The sequence below is a fragment of the Dunckerocampus dactyliophorus genome, chromosome 7, assembly GCF_027744805.1.
Source record: "Dunckerocampus dactyliophorus isolate RoL2022-P2 chromosome 7, RoL_Ddac_1.1, whole genome shotgun sequence".
Lineage (NCBI taxonomy): Eukaryota > Metazoa > Chordata > Actinopteri > Syngnathiformes > Syngnathidae > Dunckerocampus > Dunckerocampus dactyliophorus.
The window spans coordinates 2,830,953-2,854,871 of record NC_072825.1 but is presented as its reverse complement, the minus strand read 5'-3'; the positions used below and the strand labels follow the sequence as shown (position 1 = coordinate 2,854,871).

At 43.6% G+C, this 23,919-nt stretch overlaps 1 protein-coding gene across 2 annotated transcripts; it reads right to left on the bottom strand.

Annotated features, from left to right (window-relative positions):
- Positions 1–786: 786 nt before the first annotated feature.
- On the bottom strand, positions 787–23,861 carry LOC129185417 (oxysterol-binding protein-related protein 10-like). 2 transcript variants are annotated; one of them, XM_054782486.1, is made up of 12 exons: positions 23,359–23,861; positions 20,955–21,133; positions 18,334–18,413; positions 13,402–13,494; positions 11,675–11,996; positions 10,093–10,175; positions 9,448–9,618; positions 8,371–8,893; positions 4,956–5,142; positions 4,650–4,832; positions 2,474–2,627; positions 787–1,833 (listed from the first exon to the last, which is right to left on the bottom strand). In XM_054782486.1, the coding sequence occupies exons 1-12, from the start codon at positions 23,796–23,798 to the stop codon at positions 1,738–1,740; spliced, it is 2,511 nt and encodes an 836-aa protein (XP_054638461.1). In that variant the 5' UTR covers positions 23,799–23,861; the 3' UTR covers positions 787–1,737. The 2 variants fall into 2 exon arrangements, with proteins under 2 accessions (XP_054638461.1, XP_054638462.1); XM_054782487.1 differs by lacking the exon at positions 23,359–23,861 and adding an exon at positions 22,538–23,325.
- Between the last annotated feature and the right edge of the window lie 58 nt (positions 23,862–23,919).

Below are 23,919 nucleotides of genomic sequence, written 5' to 3'. Positions count from 1 at the left end.
ACAATACAATTAAAAAACAATATATTTCAAAAACATGCAAATGTGTTACTCTTTTGAACGCATATTGCTTTGAGAAGCCAAACTCTTTGCTTAAGTGACCCAGCAAATAAGCAGACGTTCTTCATCACCAAAATCCGACTGGTGGGGGTGGGGTGGGGTGGGGTGGGGTGATAAGTCACTGTCGATGTAAAACACTGCTGATAGGGGTGTCATACAACTTCATGTCAAAAAATCCCAACTATCCCTTTAAAGTAAATTTGTTTGTAGAAAGGCGCTTCATGAAAGTAAGTACATTGACTTGTATTCATTTACGGCACAGCCTTGACACATCCAATATGGCGGCGACGTTGACGTACGGCTCAGCTTTCGATGCGGCGTCAAACAGGACGTGCGCACGTTAATCGCGAGTAAAAAAAAAAAGTGCCGTTCAAGGAAACTTCCGTTAACGTGTTAACTTTGACAGCCCTGCAAACAATTTATAACACATTTAAGCAAAGCTGATGAATCATGTCAGGGACCCTTTAAGGACGTCCTCACCCATGTTAAACGTAGAAAAGATTTGATTTGTGTATGTTAGGCACCGTTTGTTGGCAAAATCAGCAGCGGTTGTTCTCCCGAGCTCTGCTGCTGCTGGTCAGCTCTAATTGTGTTCCTTGCGAGAAGCAAGAAGCGCGTGCCACCTCTCTGTGAGACTGTACGTACTTTGTATGCTGAGCTGATCTTTTTGGTATGTTAAAAAAAAATCAATAAAAAGATGTGGGAAAAAAAACACTGAGTACACCCCTCTTATTTCTGCAAATATTTTATTAGATCTTTTCGTGGGACAATGGAAGTGTGACACTTTGACACAAGGTGAAGTAGTCAGTGCACAGCTTGGATAGAAAGTTGCTGTTCCCTCAAAAAAGAACTCAACACAGGCTGTTCACGTCTAAACCGCTGGCAACAAAAGCGATAGTGTTCCCTCGCTCCATCGTGGTTGACCTTCCACAGACTCGCTGTTTCGCTGACTTTTTTATTACAATTTTAGTGATTGTTTTTTTTATGGAAGGTAGACGTTGCGGCTGTAAGGTGCCATTACAGAATAAGTGAATCTTGTGTTGTTTTAACAAGGATACATAAACTCTACAGTACAGCGGAGCGGCGAAGAGGCACGGTCAGAGGAATGTAATATGCCTGAGTCAACCTCGTTGGTTGATCATTAAAATTCAAACTAAATTAGAAATTTGAGAGTGTTTAAACAAGAGAGAAATGTGAGCAAATGTTAATGCCTGTCTAAAAGTGTATAAAGTGAATAAAGTGGGGGCTTTTACAGCTTTAAAACATATATAATCTTTGGAAACAAATAAAGTTGTCTACTTGGCGGATTTCACTTATTGCAGGCTATTTTGGGAACCTATCCACCACGATAAACGAGGGAACACTGTATACACCCCAAAATGAAAATGCCCTGCCACCTAAAGAAAGCTTTAGAACCCATTGAAAAGGGTTCCCCACCCCTGGACTGGTCTGTAGTCGCCTGTTCAGTAGATGCTAAAGGAGTGCTCCCACATGGAGTGCTGTTTCCGTTATTGTACAGTCATCATACAGCGTTGTTGTCAGCCCGCCGTCCAGGCAACAAAAAGACTGTGTGGTCAGAAAAAACAAAACAAAACATTTGACTGTTTTTGCAGTGAAATATTGATCACCATCTCCCAACTAAATGAGCTGATTGGAAGTTTGATTCTCTTCTTTGTTGTTTTATTCGCCCGCTTTGATGACTCCGCTCGTTCTCAGGGATGGAGGAGATCTGCTTTCAAGGTTCCACAGCGGGTTGTGGTACACCCAACCTTCACCCTATACACACACGCGCGCACACACACGCACAGGGTGAAAAATGAAGCGGCTTGTTTGTTCTGCATGTGTCCTGTACTGTATGTCTGAATTCACATTTGCAGCTAGCTAAATGTGCCCGTCTCTGTATTGATGTGCAACTTCCTGGCTACGGTGGTTGAACAAACAAAACACTGATGGTACTGTGTTGTATTTTTAGGGCCCTGTGACCTCCGCGTTAAGGGAATCGTGGAATTGGCCAGTAAAAATGGAATTTACTGTGAAACACGGAATGTCGCGGACATTGACATACTGTGAATGAAATGCTGTCATCGTGAGGAGTACGAATGTTTGCGTGGGGAAGTATTTCCCCGGCGGACTGCTCAATTGTGGCGGAACACTAACCCGCCCCCTCCCGAACTAAACGTGTCCAAATGGCGACCTAAAACACTGACGAAAGTTGGGGGGGTAACTCCTGTTAAGGAGCACGAATGGCAGCTAGCATGGTTCGGAACTGTTACTATCGGTGAAGCAAGCCATCAAATCAAGTGGGTTTTTAAACATTTGTTTCAAAAAGAAAGAAGGCACTGGTGAGCTCAGAAACACCAGAAGGGGCCACTTGCTCTTATTGGGAATATTTCAGACGAGCTGAGTTTCTCCTCACCTCCTTGATGAAATATTTGGGCTTCCAAGGTGTTTTGCTGGCAGCTCTCTGTTTGCTTGTGCTCCGCTGTCTCTCCTCAAGGCGGTGTTTGTGCTCCGTGGCTTCATCCATGTTTCCTGCCCTCAGAGATGCCGTCACGTGCTGCCAAAGGCGCCTAGAGACAAAGAGCACCATCACATACAGCACTTGTACTTGTACTTCAAGTTAATGAACAATTTGTATGCACTGCTCACAAAATTAAAGCCAACACGTACATCACACATCCTTGATCTGGATGAATGAAATATTCCAGTTGGAAGTCTTAATTCATTACATGGTGGAGTGCAAAGTAACAACAAAATAGACCATGGAGTTCTGGATTCAGAATCACACTTAAAAGTGAAAAAATCAGATCAGAGGAACCACAACGTCTGTGGAAACGCCATCCATCCATTTCTTCCTCTTATCCGGGGTCGGGTCGAATCACAGACTTCCCTCGTCCAGCTCCCCTTAGCGGATCCCAAGGTGTTCCCAGCCAGTGGCGGGACATAGTCTCTCCAAAGTGTTCTGGGTCTTTCTTGAGGCCTCCTGCCAGTTGAGTGTGCCCTGAACACCTCCCCAGGGAGGTGTCAGGTAAACCTTCGCAAGGAAGAGATATAAATGAGAAAAGAGGGACCAAGTCTCCAGTCTCACTAACTTGACCCCTGAAAAGTAGACCCGATGGCACAGATGGCCCCAGATGATCAGAAGTTACAGGGGCTGCAGCACCCCTGTCAGGCCACCGAAATATGAAGATTGGGGCCTGCCTAAAGCACAGGGTGCAGTGCAGGGTGTACCCACAGAGGTTAGTCAGGACCATAGTTGGGGCCCTTTCAGGTGCTACCACTCCGGGCCAGATTGGACCTGGGATTGATGATAATTTAGGGGCTATTCCACCCTCCCGAAAGCTCCATAACTCCCAAAATGGAGTCTTGCCAACAGATGTCCGATACTGTACGGTGAACTTTGCAGAGGATGGAGAAGTCATGGCGGTCAAAAACGTTGGTATAAAGACCATCTCCACTCCATCTTAACAATGAATCATTCAAACAGCCAACCTAAAATCTCTTATGGCTGACAGAACAAAGTGGCGGGACATCTGCGCTTGTGGCATAGATGCTTTCAAAACAAGCCGCATCCAATCGAAAGAGGCTATCCACCAACCCCGTCATCGCCGACAATACAATCAACAAAGACTGGGGATTGGAGTTTGCTGTTCAGTCTGCTGAAAGCTTTGTGCCTCAGGCTTTGGGCTCCGGAACCAAATGAGATACCACACCTCCGGTAACAACGCCTGCGTCGGGCATCATTGTCGAGAATGACGGTCCAAAGAAGAAGAAGAAGAAGAAGAAGGGAGGCTTCGGGTAGACTGATCAGATGCCCGGACCATCTCATCTGACTCCTCTCAGTGCAGGGGAGCAGCGATTCTACTCCGAGTTGCTCCCTGATGACAGTGCTGCTCACCTTATCTCTCAAGGAGCGCCTAGTCACCCTACGGAGGAAACTCATTTTGACCACTTGTACTCGCGACCTTGTCCTTTCGGTCACTATCAAAAGCTCATGAACACTCAAGTACTTTCTTACCTACTTAAAATAAAAGTGGAAAAATCTGATCAGAGCCTGATCCAACTTCTGTTCCTCCTTCAAAACGAGGATCAAACATCCGGCCATGCTCCTGATAAGATGACGGCTGAGATCCAAGTAAGAAGGCAAGTGAGGACTGCACAGGCGGATCCAACTGTGTTTCTCATGAAAAAAATGTTCAAAGTAGTCATGCAATCAGATGTGTTCAGCCTCGCAAACCCAAACCTGAAAGTTCCTGGATTCTTAGAAAGTGCTACATGTCCAATGCAAGGCTGTTTTCAGCTCCAAAAAAATGATCAGGAACTTAATTTTGTCCCCAGTTTCTGTGGTCCAAGCATGTCGTTCTGGGGTAAAATTTAGCTCACTCGTTTCTCCAAACAGATCTCCTCACAGACTTGGATCAGGGCATCAGTCGGTTCTTGGACACTGCCAAGGGTGAAAGGTGACTATCACATGAACTCGTCGCCAATCAACCAACCAAATCATCCTTTAAACCATTGAACTACCAATGGCTCTGGCTGATGTTTACCAGTGGACAACACATATCATTTGGTGATGTGTCTGAGCGACTCACCGTGACTCATTCTGTTCCTGCTTCTCTACTGGTCTGATCTTCTTTTTGATGACCGGGAGCTTGGAGGTATCAATCGTCTTACTTTCTCCATTTCCATAGGTAAACTCCAGGACCCCGTTCCACTCACCCTGGGCTTTGCACACGATGTTTCCTGTCTGATTGTGCTTTACTTCAGCTGTTACTCTGTAAAAAGTGTACAGCAAACATGATGAGCAAGCTTTCAAGGGTGTACATTTTCTTGGGTCACACTACTGCCACAAAAACTATACGGACAAACACTACTGGAGGTCAGGTGCATTCACTTACCTGTGTACTTTCCCTCCATAGAAAGGTTTGGTGTGAAAGATGACAGTGGCTGAGTACCCTGTTTTAGCACAACTGATTGTGACCTTTCCCCCCAGCTCCACCCAGGGCACAGCCAGAATAGATCGAGCATAGGCACAAGGCAGTGTGAACACGTAGTCTTCATCATGCTCTGACAGATGCAGAACACCTGGGAGAAAGGGGGCAGGTACATGGGGTTGGTAGGTACAGACTGGTTACTTGATGAATAGAGACGTAGTGGATGACCGCACACAGAATGGGAGATCATGAGCCAAGCATAGGCTAAGATACTACCCTGCTACATTCAGAGGTGGGACATTGATTAAAGCTATGTTCAACAGTCATCTGGGAATCCAGTTCAGGGCCTTAGGATCTGGTCTCTGCTATTTGCAGATGATGTGGTATGATGGTGGCCTCACTGGGCTGTGACCTTCAGCGTTTACTGGGGCGGTTTGCAGCGGTTTGAGTGTGATGCTTCTGGGATGAGACTCAGCACCTCCCAATCCGGGGCCATGGTTCTCAGTCGGAAAACGGTGGATTACACTATCCGAGTTGGGAGTGAGGTCCTGCCCCAGGTGGAGGAGTTCAAATATCTCGGGGTATTGTTCATGAGTGAGGGAAGGTTGGAGCGTGAGGTTGACAGGCGGATCAGTGCAGCGTCGGCAGTTATGCGGCCGCTGTACCTGACCGTTGTGGTGAAGAGACAGCTCAGCCGGAAGGCAAAGCTCTCAATTTATCTCTCCCATCTACGTTCCCACCCTCACCTATGGTCATGAGCTTTGGGTCATGACCGAAAGAATGAGATCGCGGATACAAGCGGCGGAAATGAGTTTCCTCCATAGAGTGGCTGGACTCACCCTAAGAGATAGGGTGAGGAGCTCAGTCATCCGGGGAGGCTCAAAGTAGAGCCGCTGCTCCTTCACATGGAGAGGAGCCAGTTGAGGTGGCTAGGGCATCTAGTCCGGATGCCTCCCGGACGCCTCCTTGGTGAGGTGTTCCGGGCATGCCCAGCCGGGAGAAGGCCCCGGGTCAGACCTACGACAACCTGGAGGGATTATGTCTCACAGCTGGCCTGGGAACGCCTTGGTGTCCTCCCGATGGAACTGGAAGAGGTGGCCGGGGACCGGGAAGTCCGGACTTCCCTACTGAGACTGCTTCACCTGCGACCCGGACCCGGATAAGCGGAAAAAAATGGATGGATCAACAGCCATCCTCCTGACTAAAGTGGATCCTCCGCATCACACATGTATTTCACTATCCACTTCCAAGAACCCTGAGAGCTGTTTCCGTTCCTTTTCCGCCTCTTGTATCTTTCATCATTATCCAAGTATCCTATTTCATATTTTGGAACGTTTTTACCATAGAGTGTCACATGACACATGCAGTAGGAATACAACGCATACTGCACATCCATCCATGGGCAAACTGACATCATTCATGCTCAGTTTCCTGGAAAGACTGAGTGATGCCATTTATGTATTCCATGCTTGAAAAAAAAACATTCTAAGAGGGTCATTGGCAAATTCTTCTTGACCTCAATTGAATCGTGGTTTAGAATTTCAGACAGTCCCATCTGGGCTCCCATGAAGCTTTGCTCCCCCCTTCCTCTCTGATGCTTACATAACAGCCAGCTGTCTTATGTCCAGGTCCAATTCAGTCACATCTGTTTCCCCGCGACACACACACGTGCGCATGTTTAAGTCGGTCTAGCAGAAAGCGTAATGTACAGTATTGTTTCGCATCCTCAGCTATTTAGTTCTACTTGCGTGCATTCACCTTTGTGCATGTGTGCATGAATGACTGCATGCACTCATGTATGCATGCTTATTAATTCTGTATAGTAGTAAATACATGAAGTGAAGAAATATTAAAAAGTGGAAATACAGTCCAAGTCCACCAGCGAATGGCGCGATTAACTGATACGCCCATAAAAACATCTATTTTTGACACTCCTCCCCCTCCAAACCCTCCTGCTCGCCCTTGACGTTATCCATTAACATTTGCAATAAAAGTGAGTGTTGTAATGATCAAGTTTGATCCAGTTCCAGAACCCTCCCCTTCTCTCTTAAATTGCCATTGTTCACTTGCGAAACAATCCAGGTTTATTCCCTAAATATGCCTCACACACTTATGAAACACATTTCAAGTATAGAATGCATAGCTGCTCACCACTAATGGATGACAATGTGCACATGGAATGGGAGTCACAGTGTAGCCTTGAGCCAGGTCATCAGGCTAGCAGAGGCTAGCGGGCTAGAGAAGCCACGTCTACATGGTCTATTGTCATTCAAGTAAGGGTTTACCGTCATATATCGACTTGTGTTCACCTCACTGCAAGTTTTCAGGCCGGATTGACTGTGGAAGCTAGTGCTAACAAAGTCTCAGAGCACACAACTACGGTGCATTCAAGGCCCAGCGAACAAAGTGCAAAAACTCAACACAAACATGTAAAAGTTGCATGGTAGCACATGTCTGCTGTACCTATATGAGGGGTGTCTAACGTTTTCCATCGAGGGCCACATAGTGAAAAATGAAAGGATGCAACTTCGCCACTTTGATATTTAGTAAAGCAACACATGCAGATATGCTGTGAGACAGCACAGGATTCGTACGACCTTCGGACTTTGCTCTTTTTTCCCCCACATTTTCAACAAATTTTTCCAACTATTTAAACTATATTCTTCAATAATCTTCGTACATTTTCCTTTTGTAATATTATGACTTTATTCCCATGATATTATAACTTTTTCCCCAACTAATTTCCCAAAATTACAACTTTATCTATTTATTTTTTTCTTTCTTTGTTTGTACAACTTTTAATTTTTTTCTTTAATATTTACACTACATGCGACTAAAACATTATTTTTCCTCATAATATAACAACTTTATTCTTGTAAAATTGCTACTTTTTTCCTGTTAGAATACAGTTTTTTCCTCTTAATTGACTTTATTCACGTAAAATTACAGCTGTTTTTTGCATTTCTGCCGTTTTTATTTATTTTCCAACTATTTTCACTTTCCTCTTGTAAATTTTCTATTTGTAATAACAACTTTATTCCCATAATAATATTGAATCTTGAATCTTGAATAACAGTTTCACTTTCTTCTCATAACATCAGAACTTTTTCCGCAACCTGATTTTCTTAGTCACTGTTTTGTTTTTTTCTCATAATACGACTTAAAAAAAATGTTTTTTAAAGTTTTCCTGTTAAATTACACTTTTAGAATGTGCCGCAGGCCACAAATGGCCCCGGGGCCACACTATGGACACCCCTGACCTATATGACATATTTCTAAATTATAAGTGCCTTATGGTGGATGAGATGGGTTTTCTGATGAAAAACGTGTGCTTTGTGTGAAAATAATATAAAGACGTGTTTAAAGCTGTTTGTCTTACCTTGTCCAACCATTGAAACTCCAACAGACATGCCCATGAACTTGCTCTTGGTCCAGACGTAAGTATTAACACACATCCTCTTCTCCCTGCACTCACAGTAAAAGCCTGACACAGGTGGGTGGTGGGACACCTGCTCAGCCACAAACCGAACCTGATAAAAGTCAGAGTCTTTTCCACCGCATCCGCCCGGAACCCTCTGTGAGGAGTTTGACGTCGTCGACGTGCGTGTGGTTGCCGAGCTGGGACCCGTACGGCTGGCTGCTCTGAGAGAGCGAACGCGGTCCTGAGGCACATGCCAAGCGCAGTGGAAGGTCTCGCCCAGGACGGGGTTGTAGGGCTTTTTGGCCACAGCCCCCTTGCGGCCTTCGTGGAAGGCAGTAAGATAGTACTCAACAAAGCGGACGATGCGCTCCTCTGGCGTACAAGCAGCGGTGATTGAGAGGAACATGTCGGGGTGAGCCATGAAGTTGGCATACATTTCTAGTAGGGAGCGCTTCTCCAGTATGAACGTGGGGAGCACCACCTGAAACAAAAAATCATTGTTATATTACAACTTTTTTCTCTTAGTATTATGACTTTATTCTTATAAAATGATTACTGATTCTTTTTCTTTTTTTTTGTCAGATTATATTTTCAGAATGTGCTGCAGGCCGAAGTGCGGAATTGGCCCCCAGGGAGCAGTTTGGACACCCCTGATCTCCAGTACGTCACAAAAGTGAGTACACACCTCACATTTGGTACAACATATGTTTAAACTGCGGGCAGCAAAAGTGAGTACACCCTTACATTAAACTGTACAGACTGGGCCTCAAGGTCATGTGACTCGTTCATATATAAAGTGTCAGGTGTGAATGGGGAGCAGGTGTGTTAAATTTGACGCCTCGGTGTCCTCCCCGGTGGAGCTGGAAGAGGTGGCTAGAGACCGGGAAGTCTTGACTTCCTTACTGGGACTGCTGCCCACGGATCCGAATAAGCGGAAGAAAATGGACAGACGACTTTGTGACTCACAAAGGTCCTTCTTTTCTCTCATACCACTCATTTCTATCCAGCCCCCCCTTGAGAAAAACCAAAGCTCACCTTTGTGAGGTCCATGCCAAGTTTGAGTTGGGACAGGAGATGGCGGATGATGCTTCGTTGCTCATCAAGAACACCCAGGTCCTCCTCATCATCGTCTGCGTCTCCTTCTGTGTCTGTGGTCTCGTCGCTGAGATCCAGGCTGTCCGGACTGTTGGTCTGCTGCTGTCGCTGCTGATGTACATTTTTGGACATTTTTTAATTTAAAACGGAGTGGGAAAAAAAGCACATCTGCTGCAAAGAACACACGATTTGGACAATGTTGCACGCGATGCTGGATTCATAGCTGTCGACATATACTATGCTAACTGTCACGTTCTGTGTCTGTCGTTTTGCTGCCGCCTGTGTGGTAGGCTCCAGCACACCTCCGCAACCCTAGCGAGGATAAGTGGCACAGAAAATGGATGGATGGATGGATGGATAGTTGTACCTACTGTAGCTGCGTTTTTGGATGCCTTTTGGACTTCAACTTTCGAGGGAATTAACTCATCCACGGACTCACTGCATGGGGGTCCACACCCTACACCCCGTTAGGTTTCTTACATTATGAATACAGACACGCACACACACGCACGCACGCACCAATCTCATCTCCCAAAACATTATGGGACGATTACATGGTATATGTAATGGTAAGATGTGCGATACCTCAGCTTGGTTGTACGTGAGAGGCTGAGATGCATCATAGGTCGTCTGCTTCTTTGGAGATCTCAACCATCCAACTGAACTGTCTGGAGATACATATCCATGGAAGAACAATGAACAATGCCACTTCATACACATGCAGTGGCGTGAACAAGTGTGTTTCCCCTTCCTGATTTCTTACTTGTTCTTGATTTGTCACACTTAAATGTTTCAGAACATCAGACAAATTTAAATATTAGTCAATGACAACACAACTGAACTCAAAATGCAGTTTTTAAATGAAACTTTTTATTAAGGGAGAAAAAAATTCAACGCTACATGGCCCTGTGTGAAAAACTGATTGCCTCCTAAAGTTAATAAACGGTTGGGCCACATTTAGCATTGTTAATTGTTCCATGTTGTGGCCATTTGCAGATAATGGCTCTCACTGTGGTTGGCTGCAGTCCCAAAACTTTAGAAATGGCTTTATAACCTTTTCCACAATAATGGACCTCAATTGATCTCAGATAAGTTACGTTTTAACGGGGGGGGGGGTCGCTTTTTCACACAGGGCCATGTAGGTTGGATTTTTTTTCTGCCTTAATAAAAAGTTTAATTTAAAAACTGCATCTTGTATTCAGTTGTGTTGTCATTGACTAATATTTACATTTGTTTGATGCTCTGATACATTTAAGTGTGACAAACATGCAGAACGATAAGAAATCAGGAAGGCGGCAAACAGTTTTTCACACCACTGTATGTTAAAGCATAAATAAATCAAACTGCCACATACACACACACAGTCCCATTTGAAATGAGGAAAGATGGCGCCTGTATGTGTGGCACACTAACCCTCACTGCGCTGTGTCTGTTTGTGTTCTGACATCTCTGCCAACACACATTAACTCTGCCAGTTTATGATCGGCAAACGCTGCTGAACATCAACATATATGTTGAGTCGTTGGCTAATTTTGATCTGGGTGGGCAGAAACCATACCTCCACTGGTCCTCACCGTCTCTGTTCGCGGAGAAGACGGCACGGACGCTGCCTGGTTAAACTCAAAGCATCGTTGGCAGCTGAATCGCCCTGTTTTCCTTTACTTCTTGGACCCTGTCGGTACCAGGCTTACACCTGTCGGTGGCATGGATTTGATGATACGCTCTGGGCATCTCACTGCCCTCACCACTTTCAAATCAGAGTGGATCATAACAACATCTCCCCGCCGGGTCAGGAAAGCCGGACAGCTGATGTGTTGTGTGCTCTGGTCAATGCCAGATCGCTGCTAAATAAAACTTTTATTCTGAAGGGATACTTACAGGATCTGGATTTTATGTTTGCGACTGAGACCTGGCTAAGTGTTGGTGAGTCTTCCGCCTTCTTCGGACTTTTGCCACTTGATTGTGCGTTTTTTAATTCACCAAAAACCACTGGATGGGGCAGGGGTGGACTGGGACTGGGCCTGCAAGCTCTACATCTAAGTTCTAGTTCATCCCAAAATTGTTTGATAGGCTTGAGGTTAGGCCTGCGTTGGACAAATTAGGAAATCTTAATTTCTTTCTTGATCAGTTAAAAAAATGAAACGTCACCACTCATCACTTTGCTCACCTGCATGACTCTGGATGTAGTTGCGGTCCTCCTCTTCTTTTCCAGCATAGCTGCAGTGTTTGGGACTTTGGTTCTCGCTAACCGAGTGAGTCGGGCTTTGACTGCTGGACTTGAGGCTGCCAGGTTCCACCTCATTCACACTGGAGCTGCAGCGCTGACTCCAGGACTTGAGTCTGTCTTCCGAGGCTGTTTCCGTCAAAGCCATTGAACGGTGGTTCTGGTTCTGGTTGTGGGAGCGGACAACATTGTGGTGTAGCAAAGTGAAGCACTCTCCCAAGCAGCTCAAAGTGGCTGCAGAAGTGGCTTTAAAAAGGAGAATCTCCTGAATCAAGGAGAATGAAAACAGGGTAAGGAAGAGTAACCATTTTCACGACATTTCTACAATGCAAAGACGTTCAGGAGAATGTACAGTTTTTTGGGAGGGCTATGGTTTGTGGTTGTGGATCAGTTTACCCAGCCTTCTTGGAGTTCCTGAGAAAGTGCTGGAGAGCATCCCCACTTGGGAGACGTCAATGCCCATGTTGAGAACGACAGTGTAACCTGATAGGGCATGACTGGCAAGAGAGCAGTGTTATTTTATTGGACTTCTGTGCCAACCACCGTTCATTCTGAACAGACACCATGTTCAAAGATAAGGTTGTCCATAAGGGAATACGGCACCAGGACACCCTAGGATTGACTTTGTAGTTATATCATCAGACCTGTGACAGCACGTCTTGAAGAGAAGGGCAGAGCTGTCAACTGATCACTACCTTGTGATGAATACATGGCAGGAGATGATGACGGACAGACCTGGCAGCCACAAACATTTCCTGAGGGTGTGCTGGGAATACCTGGCGGAGTCTCCTGTTTGTCCAACTTTCAACTCACACTCCTACAGAACTTCTCTGCATCTTCATCTGCAAAAACAGGAGGGTTGGGTTTTCGTTCCGCGTTGTATTCCGTGGCTCCATTGTTACGGCTCATCACAGCAGAGGTCGCAAGGTGGTTGATGCCAGTTGTGGCTACAACCGCCGATCCTGATGGTGGACACCAGAGGTAAAGGGGGATTTAAATCTGAAGAAAGAATCCCAAAGCAGCTGGCGGGTATCAAAGGGCCAAGCGGGACACTGTCTCGGTGGTAGAAGCAAAAACTCTGATGTAGCAGGAGTTCAGTCGAGGTTCTGGAAAAATGTCATAGCCTGAGCAGGGGGAAGCAATGCGCAATCCACCCTGTTTAAGGAGGCCTGTTATTTGGGGCGGAACGCAGCTGACTGTGAATCAGTACCTCAAAGGTGGTCGTTGATGGTCGTCAACCGGATAAAGGTGGGAGTATCTTGGGGTCTTTGGGAAGAATAGATTGTAAGATCAAGAGATGGATTGCCACCTCATCTGCAGTAATGCAGCCACTGAACTGCGGGGCTCACCCTTAAAGACAAGGTGAGGAGCTCGGCCATTGTGGAGGGGCTTAGACTAGAGCTGCTGGTCTGCACATCAAGAGAAGCCAGTTGAGGTGGCTCAGGTATCTGAGCTGCCTCCTGGATGCTACCCTAGTGAGATATTTTGGGTGAGCCCGACCGGGAGGAGACCCCAGGGTAGACCAAGGACAAACTGGAGAGACTATGTGTCACAGCTGGCCTGGGAATACCTTTGTGTGCCCTCGGTGGAGCAGGAGGACATGGCCCGGATGAGCAGAATAAAATAGATGGAAGGATGGACATTTGGTCTTCATGTGTACAAAATGTTACCTCATTCAGAGAGCAGAGCGGTCCACCTCTTGGGGGCAGAGATTCATTCGAGTGGACCAGGCTCTTGGGTTCCCCTTGTGCCTCGCTCATCACCTTTACCCAGACCCAGTCAGAAAAATCATCATCAACATGCGGTGCTATGAAGGGAACAAACCAGTTTTGAATTCTGAGGCAGGGAGGAACATCCAATGGTAGGGTCCTATGATTTCCACTTTAACGGGATCGCGGACGGAATCGTGGAATACAAAGGGAATCTAAAGCTAAATGCGGAATTTTGCAGAAATGGACATAACGTGAATGAAATGCTGTCATCGTGAGTACGAAAGTTTGTGTGGGGAAGTATTTCCGCGGCAGACCGCTGAATTGTGGTGGAATCTCATCACAAACACGAGCCTGCCCCCTCCCGAACTAAACATGACAAGACGACGACCTGAAACACTGGCAAATGTTGACGAAAAAACTTTGAAACTCCTCTCTTACGGAGCGTAAATGGAAGCTAGCGGTGTCAGTTTAGTTCAGCAGAGAATGCTAGTGAAGAATGTGTGTGTGTGTGTGACTCAGCATGCACGAGTGTGTGTTTCACCGCTTGTTAATGCGAACAAGCGTTTCACCATGCCCGCTGACGTTGGGCAACTTCTGAGTGAAATAAGGATGAGAGGCACGTCTATTCTTGCTCCCAGCTCGTCTTAACCGTCAGCAGACATTCCCAACACACACAACACACTTCCGACCTTCAAAATAAGAGCAGTTTGTTGAGGATTTTGTGTGTGCAGAGGCTGACATCTCATTAGAAAAGTTAGCCAAGCTACATTTGTTTCTGAAATCCTGGGCAAAATTGGCCAAAGATGTACTGCATCAATAAATGTAAGGATTTTTGTATTTAATTAGCAGACATTTTATTTACTACCACAAAAAGTACACACTCTATGCTGGTAAAATAAAAAGTAAAAAGTGAAAAGTCAAGTTAAAAAAGTTAAAATGGATTTCATATGGCCCTAAAATGGCCATGGTAAAGGAGTGGGGAGAGACCAAGCCAGTGGGGACAACATCTGGGCAGATGAACTCAACCTGCTGAGGAGACTGAGGTCCTTTGGTGTGTGCAGGACTCTCTTACGGACCTTCTATGACTCTGTGGTGGCCTCAGTCATCTTCTATGCTGTGGGCTGCTGGAGAGGGGGCAGCACGGACAGGGACAGGAGCAGGATCAATAGACTGATCAGGAGAGCGAGCTCTGTCCTGGACAGTCCTCTGGACTCCGTGGAGGAAGTGGGGGAGAGAAGGATGTTGGCTAAGCTGACATCCATCATGAACAACACCTCTCACCCGCTACATGACACTGTTGTTTCCCTGGGCAGCAGCAGACTGTTACACCCACGGTGTAAGAAGGAGAGGTTCCGCAGATCCTTCATACCGACCACTGTCAGGCTCTACAACACCTGCACCACCTGAACCATGTTGTAGTCACTATGTCACTATGTATTCTTTACTTGCGTATCTTGCTTGCTGCTGTAACAAGTGAATTTCCCTGCTGTGGGATTAATAAAGTACTATACAATACAATACAATACAATACAATACAATACAATACAAAATGGGACTCAAATAGCAAAAAGATGCCTGGTTCCACAGAATTAGATGTGATTTCTCTAGCCTCTATCCCTATTAGTGATGTGTCAGTCGCCAACCAATCGGCTCTTTGAAATGAACGACAGGAGCCGGTTTGCGTCGTCAGAAGCTGATTATTTTTTTTCCTCGTCTTTTTTTCAGTTAAAGGTGAACGTCATTGGTCAAGATGTGCAGCGGCGTCTCTGTGTCCATACTGAGCAGGGGGAGGGGCGGGGTTAAACACGCTGTGGTGCTCTTAGAGCCGAGTCGTTTGTCAGAAATTTGCGTGAAGAGATTTGACCTAATTTGTCTATTTAGATGGGTGTTTTTCTATTTTATAATATAACATTATCGTATGTTTTTGTAGCTGCTCATTGAGGTAAATAAATACATTTATTTAAATAATAATATTTGATGTCATGTATTTTAACATTCGTGAGTCATTTTACACAACACACATCATTTGGTAATAAATTAATTTAAGGCAACAACAACATTTGAGGAGCCACTAGGGAGCCGAAAGAGCCAGCGCTCTCAAAAGAGCCAAAATTTTCATCACTAATCCCTATTCATATAAATTCCTCTATCTGTTGCAGAAATGTTAATGGGTTGTTACTTGTTATGTCCACTGTCCAAGCCGCCGTACGGTTTTATGTTCATCTGTTGTGTGTGTGTGTGTGTGTGTTTTTTTTTATGTAATCCTGACATCCCTTATATGATGCATGCGGGCAGACAAAAGTAACTGACGGCGGGGAGATTTGTGTGATGAAAGAGATGAGTGCTTTGCTGCTACGCTTCAGTGTAATAAGGGGAGGCACTGACTGCCAAGCAGACTAACAGGATCATTTCATCTTAAGTCGAACGTATGTGAGATGAACGGAATATTAATCACATCCATAAAGCGATGGCACAAGGGTCAATTTCCCCAATACTAAAAGTGTTAGCTGTGCCGAACACTGTCTGCATGCGTTTTAGAATCGATTGGAAGTGTTTTAGTAAGACGCTGCTGGATTCATTCCGTCTCCATCTCTCGTGCTCTTCACAGCCGTCTTTGTATCTCAAATGTGCTTTTGCAACACACCTCGGAATTCACTTCAACACTTGTGAGTATTTATAGTGCTCGACATCTATTGGAGCATGACGTCACTTACAGTTCCCCAAGGTCCGCCGCTCAAGCAAGGCTTGTGGTTTTATTTTTATACCTGCCTTTCAGCAGCTGTGCTTTGTTCTTTACTTCCATCTCCATTAGGCGTGTTGTCATTACAGCCTGTTTCTACTTTTTTTTATTTTACCATGACCACGTACAAGATTTCTCTCAGGCTAAAAAGGCGTCTTTCATTATTAACCTTTTAAAAGCGCAGGAACCCTGCACAGTGGAATCTTGGTTCATTCATTCATTCAAGAAGGTCCGACTCTAACCATGACGACAGACATGATCTGAATCAATTTTTCCCATAAAAAATTATGTACATCCAATTAATCTGTTACAGAAAGCCAAAAATGTGAACACGAAACACATTTTTATAGTTTTAGATTTAAAGTTTCACGCAGAAAACAATGGGAAACGCATATAAATACATATAAATGACAAATGACAGGCATAAATGAACATTTAAGGTTACTTTAACGTCATTAAAGACGTGACTGAAAACAGGAAGGTGGTGGTGGTTGATCTTGCTGCCAGACCATGTCTTCAAGGACGGTAAAAGTAACCTTAAATATTACTATAACCGCTGATGATGTCGCTGATGACATCATAGACAGGCAACGTAACTTCCGGTTCCCAAGTATAAACAACCAGCGGGTTACAGCAGCACTTCCCGTGCGAGCTCCCCGCACCATGACATAGCAGTCCGGGCACAGTGAGGGGGAACTACTGCTATAGCTACGGAGCCGAATATCTGACAATATCCAACATGAAACTAACTTCACCACGGTACACTGCGGACATGTCGGCACGGTGGTGTTGCGTTTTCTTCTTCTTGCGGGTGACGGGAGTCGAGCGGCAACCGGCTTTGAGGAGCATTTCCGCACCTAACGTGTTGGAGTGTGGCCAAGAGTTACCAATGTGATACGGCAACTGGATCGGCCCGATCTCATGGCAGAAGCCGATATTATCCGATCTTCAAAATATAAGTCACAATCCACCAGTTGAGAATCGCTAGTGTAGACAAGAGTATCGAACCACAATGTGTACGCAGCTTGAGCAAAAAACACCCCACAAGAGTTATGATGCTGATTTTAAGATAGTAGTGTTCAATGAAGCAGAGTCATCAAACTGTCGAGTGGCTAAGAATGATAATAAATAAAGTATGATGAATGAAATATGATTAAATTGATGTTGAAAACATGATTTAAAAGCGTGTTGAAAAGAGGTTGTCTACGTGGTCAATATTTTAAAATCTTCAAAGTGACTTAATTACTAACTTTACTGAGTTTCTTATTTGTTTTTCAAAGCAATGGTGGGGAGAAAGGCCATGCTTACCAAGTTAAGCAGAGCACACGTGCATGCACATACATTAGAGACTGAAGCAAAGTGAGATGTGCATGAATACATTTGCCTCCTGGTGCATCTGCTGGGTGAAGTACACCCAGCAGATGGGGAGGCTTTCAGCAGTGAGAGAGAACAACAGAAAGCCGCTGAAAACAAAGCAACAGCATCAAAGCGCGTGGATGCTTTTGGTTGTCCATTTAGCGAGAGCGGGTCACACGTCACAACCCATCGAGCCTTCCTTGCTTTTAACGCAGAACGCTGTCAGGGAGCACACACCATGAGAGAGAGCTGACATTTGCTTGAGTCGAGGCGAAGTCGAAGCTCTGAAAGGCTGAATAAAAGTACGGGAACTGTGTGGAAATCTAATCTGAATCGAAACCGACTATCTGGCACTCGAGCACATCTCAACACTAGGAAGCAGGAAAAAGAAGAGAATTAACGGAGCACTCTTGTCTGAAGATCAATGCAGGATTGAACCAACGGTTTAAATGACTGGATACAGTGGGGTGCAAAAGTGTAGAACCTCCTTAAGATCCAACAGTGCAAAATGTACATTCTTGCCATTTTTCAACATTTTCATCTGGAGTATATTGTTCAATTGTTCATAAATAATTACTTGGTATGCTTTTTGTTTGCCTAAAATCTCAGTCTGGTGTTTTATTGCGATTATCATCATCATGATCAAACAATTAAAAGCAAAATCACAAAATCATTCAGCTGGTCTCAGTATCGGCAATACTGAGCCCGTATTTACAGTACTTGGTGTCGGAGCCAAACCAAAATGCGTGTGTATCGCCCACCCCCAGTGTGTATGCGTGTGTTTGTGTGTGTACCTTAGCACCATTGTCAGAGCGGCAGCGAGAACACAGCTGGAGCTGAGTCATCCATAGCTCCTGTTCATCTGCGCTGGAAGCTGAGAGAGACGAGTATTAGGACACCCAATTGAATATGTTGGAAGAAAAAGGTGTTTCACAAATAAAAACAACAAACTGAGTCGTGTAACAAAAGACATGCACAAAAATGAAAATTCCTACAGGGGAAAAATCTCCATCACTCTTGAAAACCATTTCCGGAGACAAAAAGGTAACTTTGCGGGTGTTTATTGTGCTCTCCGGGTAGTGCAGGCAGCGGAAAAAAAGTCTGCAAGAATGTTGACAAAAGTGCAAAAATAGTAAGGAAAAAAATATTTACAAAAAATCTACACAAAAATATTGACATCACTGAATGCTACCCTGTTGTGGTCTACTGCCACACCGTTCCAAACTGCTTTGCTGCCAACTCTCCAACCCGCTCCCACCCCGATTGTTTGGTAAAAGCCTCCTTATATGTCCCAAGCCCCTCCCACCAGGCAAGGAAAAAAAACACAAGCAAAATCAAAAATAACACAAAAACACAATTTGCAAAAAAGTAAAGAAAATATATCCAACCAAATCTCACTGTTACAAAATCAATAAACAACAACAATGACTAGCAGAAGGTTTTTTCCACTCCTTAATGTGATCTTTTTCAAAATTCAGCTGATGGAAGCTATCACAGTGGAAATGAACTCGTGAAAAGGGTGGTTTGATAAAAACACGTTCAGAGCATCACTGAACTTCAATAAAAGCAAAATACAGGTGGTGGACTGCTGTGTACGTCAACTTTTGGATAGGGATGTCCCGATCCGATCTTCAGGATCGTGATGGGCTGCCGATCCGCTGTATTTTGAAGATCCGATAATATCGGTGTCCGCCACGAGATCGGGCCAGTCCGGCTGCGATATCACGTGGGGCACACTCCAGCACGGTAGGTGCGGTAATGCGCCTTAAAGCCGGTTGCCGCTTAACTCCCGCCACCCACAAGAAGAAGAAAACGCAACATCACCATGCAGACATGTCCGTGGTGTACGCTCACGTTGGATGTTGGACATGTAGCTACAGCGGTAGGTCCCCCTCACTGTGTCCGGAATGCTGTGTCATGGTGCGGGGAGCTCACACGAGAAGTAAGCAGCACGTTTTGGAGCTTCCCCATGTTCTGGGTTGCAGGAGGGAACGTCCCAGAGGAACATTTAATGATCAAAGCTTGCTCTTCTACAGCTCAGAAGACAAATTCTCATCTCAGCCTCACTTTAGTTTCTATTTTGTCTAAAAATGTTTTTCATATGTTCCTCCTAAAAGACGACGTACGGTGCGTGTAGCACGGGTGGACAAACACCGCTAATGAGGGGGAGGTGGTGGGAATGTAAAAAAACGCGGAAATAGCGGCAGTCACGGTGGAATGCGCAGCAGGAAATACACTACCAATAGCGGAGGAGGCAGCAGTGGTGTTAAAGATCCTGCTGTAAACAATGATGATGGTGGCTGGGTTTGCTTGAGAGATGAGGAAGAGTATCACATGTGGATCAGACATTATGGGTTAGGGCTTGTTGGGTATCGTGGAGACAGTGATCTGACAATTTCTGAGCCTGGTGACATCATAATATACAAATTAGATGAGTAAATTTACTCCCATCACAAAATTTGGGTCATACTAATGATTTTTCTTTTTTACAGTATGCCTTTTTCTCGAACCATTTTCAAGATACAACCTTTTGAAATAATCATGTCAAAACTGAAAAAAAAACTCTGGCAACTAAATGCATACCCCACAGCAATCTGCGTACCCCACTTTGGGAACCTAGGAAGTACAATAAACATTTGAATTAAATAAATAAATAAACAAACTAGTTGCAGTCGTCCCTCGCCAATTTGCGGCTTGAATTTCACATCTTCACCCTATTACGGTTCTTCAAAAATAGATGAATAAATCCTGTTGTTACGGCCTATTATTGGCTAAAAAAATATGCATGTTTCAGTAAATGTTTCTTTTTTTTTGCCTACATTTAGCATTTTTCAGCATAAAAATTGAGAAATGAACTGAAATACAAACACAAAGCCTTCAGAAGATGCCTTCAAAGATGCTGATGTAGCATTCTACACTGGCCACTAGGTGTCAGTAGTGCTGGGTGAGACACTCAAGCACCAACAGGCTTTTATGCAGGTTTGAATGATCTCACAACAGGCACAATAATCTAGGCAGTCTTATTTATGTCTTATTTTCTCTTATTATGTCGACTGTATTGGGTAATAGGATTGTAAAGGTGACTATAGGGGTGTTATTTCATATCTAGAGGTCTCTAATAATGTTAAAAGGTGTATTTAGAAGGTGATAAACAGGTTCTCGAAGCTCCAACTACAAAAATCTTTCATTTATAAAAAAGGAACAGGCAGGGAATCAAAACCTTATTTTCCCCACTTCCATATCGTCAATTATTGCTGGGACTTGGTGATTGTCTGGACTGGTTTGGTGATATTTTTATTTTGGGATCATTCTAGCCTATAGCCTTCCTAAAACATCCTAAATTTGTGCACAATGTTGTAGTTGCAACAATAACAAAATGCAAGACAAAGGCAGTAGTGCATGCTTAGTGTTTTACCTCTGAGTTTATAGGACTGGCCAGTTGATGACTGAAGAGCGAACATGTGAGGAAAGTCTTTGCAGGAGACAACCAACACTCCCAGTAGAGGCATGGACCCTCTAGGAAGTTGATGGCTTTTGCTGTGTTCATTCCGATAATAGTCGAGCTGGCCAACGTCGGGGTCAAGAACAAAATATCTGCAACAGAGACAAACCGGATGAACGACAGACAAATACAGTATAGCCAGGAGTTGTGGCTTTGTGAATATGAATCATTTGAATACACTGAATGGAGCCACATGATCTTGTCTGTAAATTATATATTGTATTATATTACATTATATTATGGGAAAACATGTTCCTTCCTGGTTTCTTATTTTTTTTGCATGTTTGTCACACTTAAATGTTTCAGACCATCAAACAAATGTTGATGCATGTTTATTGATTTTGTAACAATGAGATTTGGTTGGATATATTTTCTTTACATTTGACAAGAATTAAATTAAAATATCAGGATAAAAAAGTTGTAATGTAATGACAAAAAAAAAATCTTGATTTTACGAGATTAACATCATAATATTATGAGAAAATAATAGCGTCATTTTAGTAGCACAAAGTCCAACTATTAAAGAAAACATATTATTTTTTAAGTCACAATATTAGGAGAAGCAAAAAATAATAATTTGGGGAAATTAGGTTGGGGAAAAAGTAATAATATTATGGGAATAAAGTCATAATTATGAAAGAAAAATTTACAAGAAAAAAGTTGAAATAGTTGGAAAATTTAAAAGAAACCAACAGCAGCAAAAATAGGAAAAATCAGCAGTAATTTTACCAGAACAAAATGAAAATAGTAGGATGAAAAAGTTGTAATCTAATGAGAAAAAAAAACACATAATTTTACGATATCAATATCATAATACTATGAGAAAAAAATAGCATCGTTTTAATATCACAAAGTCCAACTATTAAAGAAAAAATGTGTTTTCAGTCACAGTATTATGAGAAACAAACAAACAAAAAAAATTGGGAAATCAGGTTGACAAAAAATATTATGGGGATAAAGTCATAATTAGGAGAAGAAAATTTTAAAGAACAAAGTTGAAATAGTTGGAAAATCAGCAGAAATGCAAAAACTTTTACAAGAATAAAGTCAAAATATTAAAAGAAAAAAGTTGTAGTCTAACAAAAAAAAGTTGCAATTTTACAATAATAAACTCACGATGAGAAGAAAAAAAATGTCATTTTAGCAGCATAGAATTGAAGTATTAAAGAAAAAAAAAAGTCGTAATATTAAGAGAAAGAAACAAAACAAAATAAAGTTGTAATTTTTGGAAAATTAACTTGTGGAAGAAAGTTTTTTTTGAATATTTGGAAAATTTAAAAAAAAATTTAAAAATGAGCAGTAACTTTCAAAGAATAAAGTCAAACTATGAAGAGCAAAAACTTGCATTCTTGCAAGCAAAATGTGGCAGCAGCTAAACTACAGCTCACATTTTAGTAGTGAACAAACATGGAACAAGAAAAGACACGGATGCCAGCGGACTGTAACAGCCACGAGTGAAACTGCTTGACGTGCGATGAAGAGATGATGGAACCTACCGTAGCGGGTTCATGCTGAGCCTTTTCTGCCAGCGCTGGGACAAAACATTCATATTTCATGACCATAACGAGCTTTGTCACCTATAACGCACATTTTTAAAAATCAACATGTAATAAACTGTTTTTATTTTGCAATGTCGAAATGTTGATCCTATCATCTCTGACTTGAAGATAGAAGATATTTGTGAAGATTTTAAAAAAATATTACTACAAATTAATGTGAAAGATATGCGATAATGTGTATCCCTTATTTGAAAAGTTAACTTGATACTTTTATGGGTAGCACAAAAGTACTATAAATGGAAGCACTGAACATATATTGATTGAAAATGATTGAGAGCGTGACATTTATTGAGTGTCTTATTAGCATTTCTGCTATTGTGACAAATACATCACTTCCGTCTTCTTGAAGGAGTTTGGACCAATAGCGATACTTTCCTAGCTTGTTTTCTACGCATTCATTGAACAAATATAATAAGAAGAGTTGAAATCGTAATATTTGACACCCTATTATAGCATTACGATTGCGCATTTGTAAATGTCCGCGCTAGCTAAAAGCTAGCTAGCTAGGTCATGACACGCTGCCATCACGAGGAAGCCATATTGGGAAAAAGTCACATGACAACCACTCCAAAATGTTTTCTATTGAGTTCAAGTCCAGCACAAAGCTTTCAAGCACACATTTTAAGTGTGTCACAATGGTTTGTTATGGGTTAAATAAGACACGAACCCTATAGCACACAACGGTATACGTTTGGAATTGCATCAAAAACAAAGTAAGACTTAATGCTTCTGTGGTGTAACAAAAGTTCACGACTTACCTGTTCTGCCAGCCCTGGAAGATATTAGTGTATTTCTTCAGCACCCCCTCCAGATGCCGCTTGGTTCTATGCGGCGATGGACCCGCGCTGTCCCGACAACAGCCAGGAGCTCCGGGGTAGACAGCGGGGGTCTGCTGGCGCACCGACCGGCTCATGCTGCAGCTTCTGCCGCTTGACTGCTGGCTCGTGCCGGTGGCTTCCTCTGTTAAAGCGGTGGAAACAGAGAAGAGGAGGACGCCGACCGGAGCTTTCTTAGGAGGTCCGCTGCAGCTTCCAACAGTTGAGGATGATGATGATGATGATGATGAGGCACCGAGCTGTCTCCTCATCCTCCCGCCCTGGCTCTGTGACGTCATTGTTGTTTTTTTAAATTTGGAAATCCCGGGTTGGTTACGCCCCCGACGGAATCTCCCCTCACAGCCACGATATGAATAATTCATCAGTACAACGTGACGTCACAGGCGGCATACACAATATCCGTGTGACGCACGTGGTGGAGCACTGCGACAAAGTTATTTTCAGTGTAAAATCCATCTTTCACATCCTAATCTGATCTAAGAG

Bases quoted from the DNA above. Each gene is read 5' to 3' on its own strand.
- LOC129185417 (XM_054782486.1), bottom strand. From the start codon at position 23,798: ATGAATTATTCATATCGTGGCTGTGAGGGGAGATTCCGTCGGGGGCGT. The intron at 10,176-11,674 runs GTGAGCAAAGTG...ATGTATCTCCAG, and splicing joins CTACATCCAGAGTCATGCAG to ACAGTTCAGTTGGATGGTTG. The intron at 5,143-8,370 runs GTAAGACAAACA...CCTTTCTCCCAG, and splicing joins AGTTTCAATGGTTGGACAAG to GTGTTCTGCATCTGTCAGAG.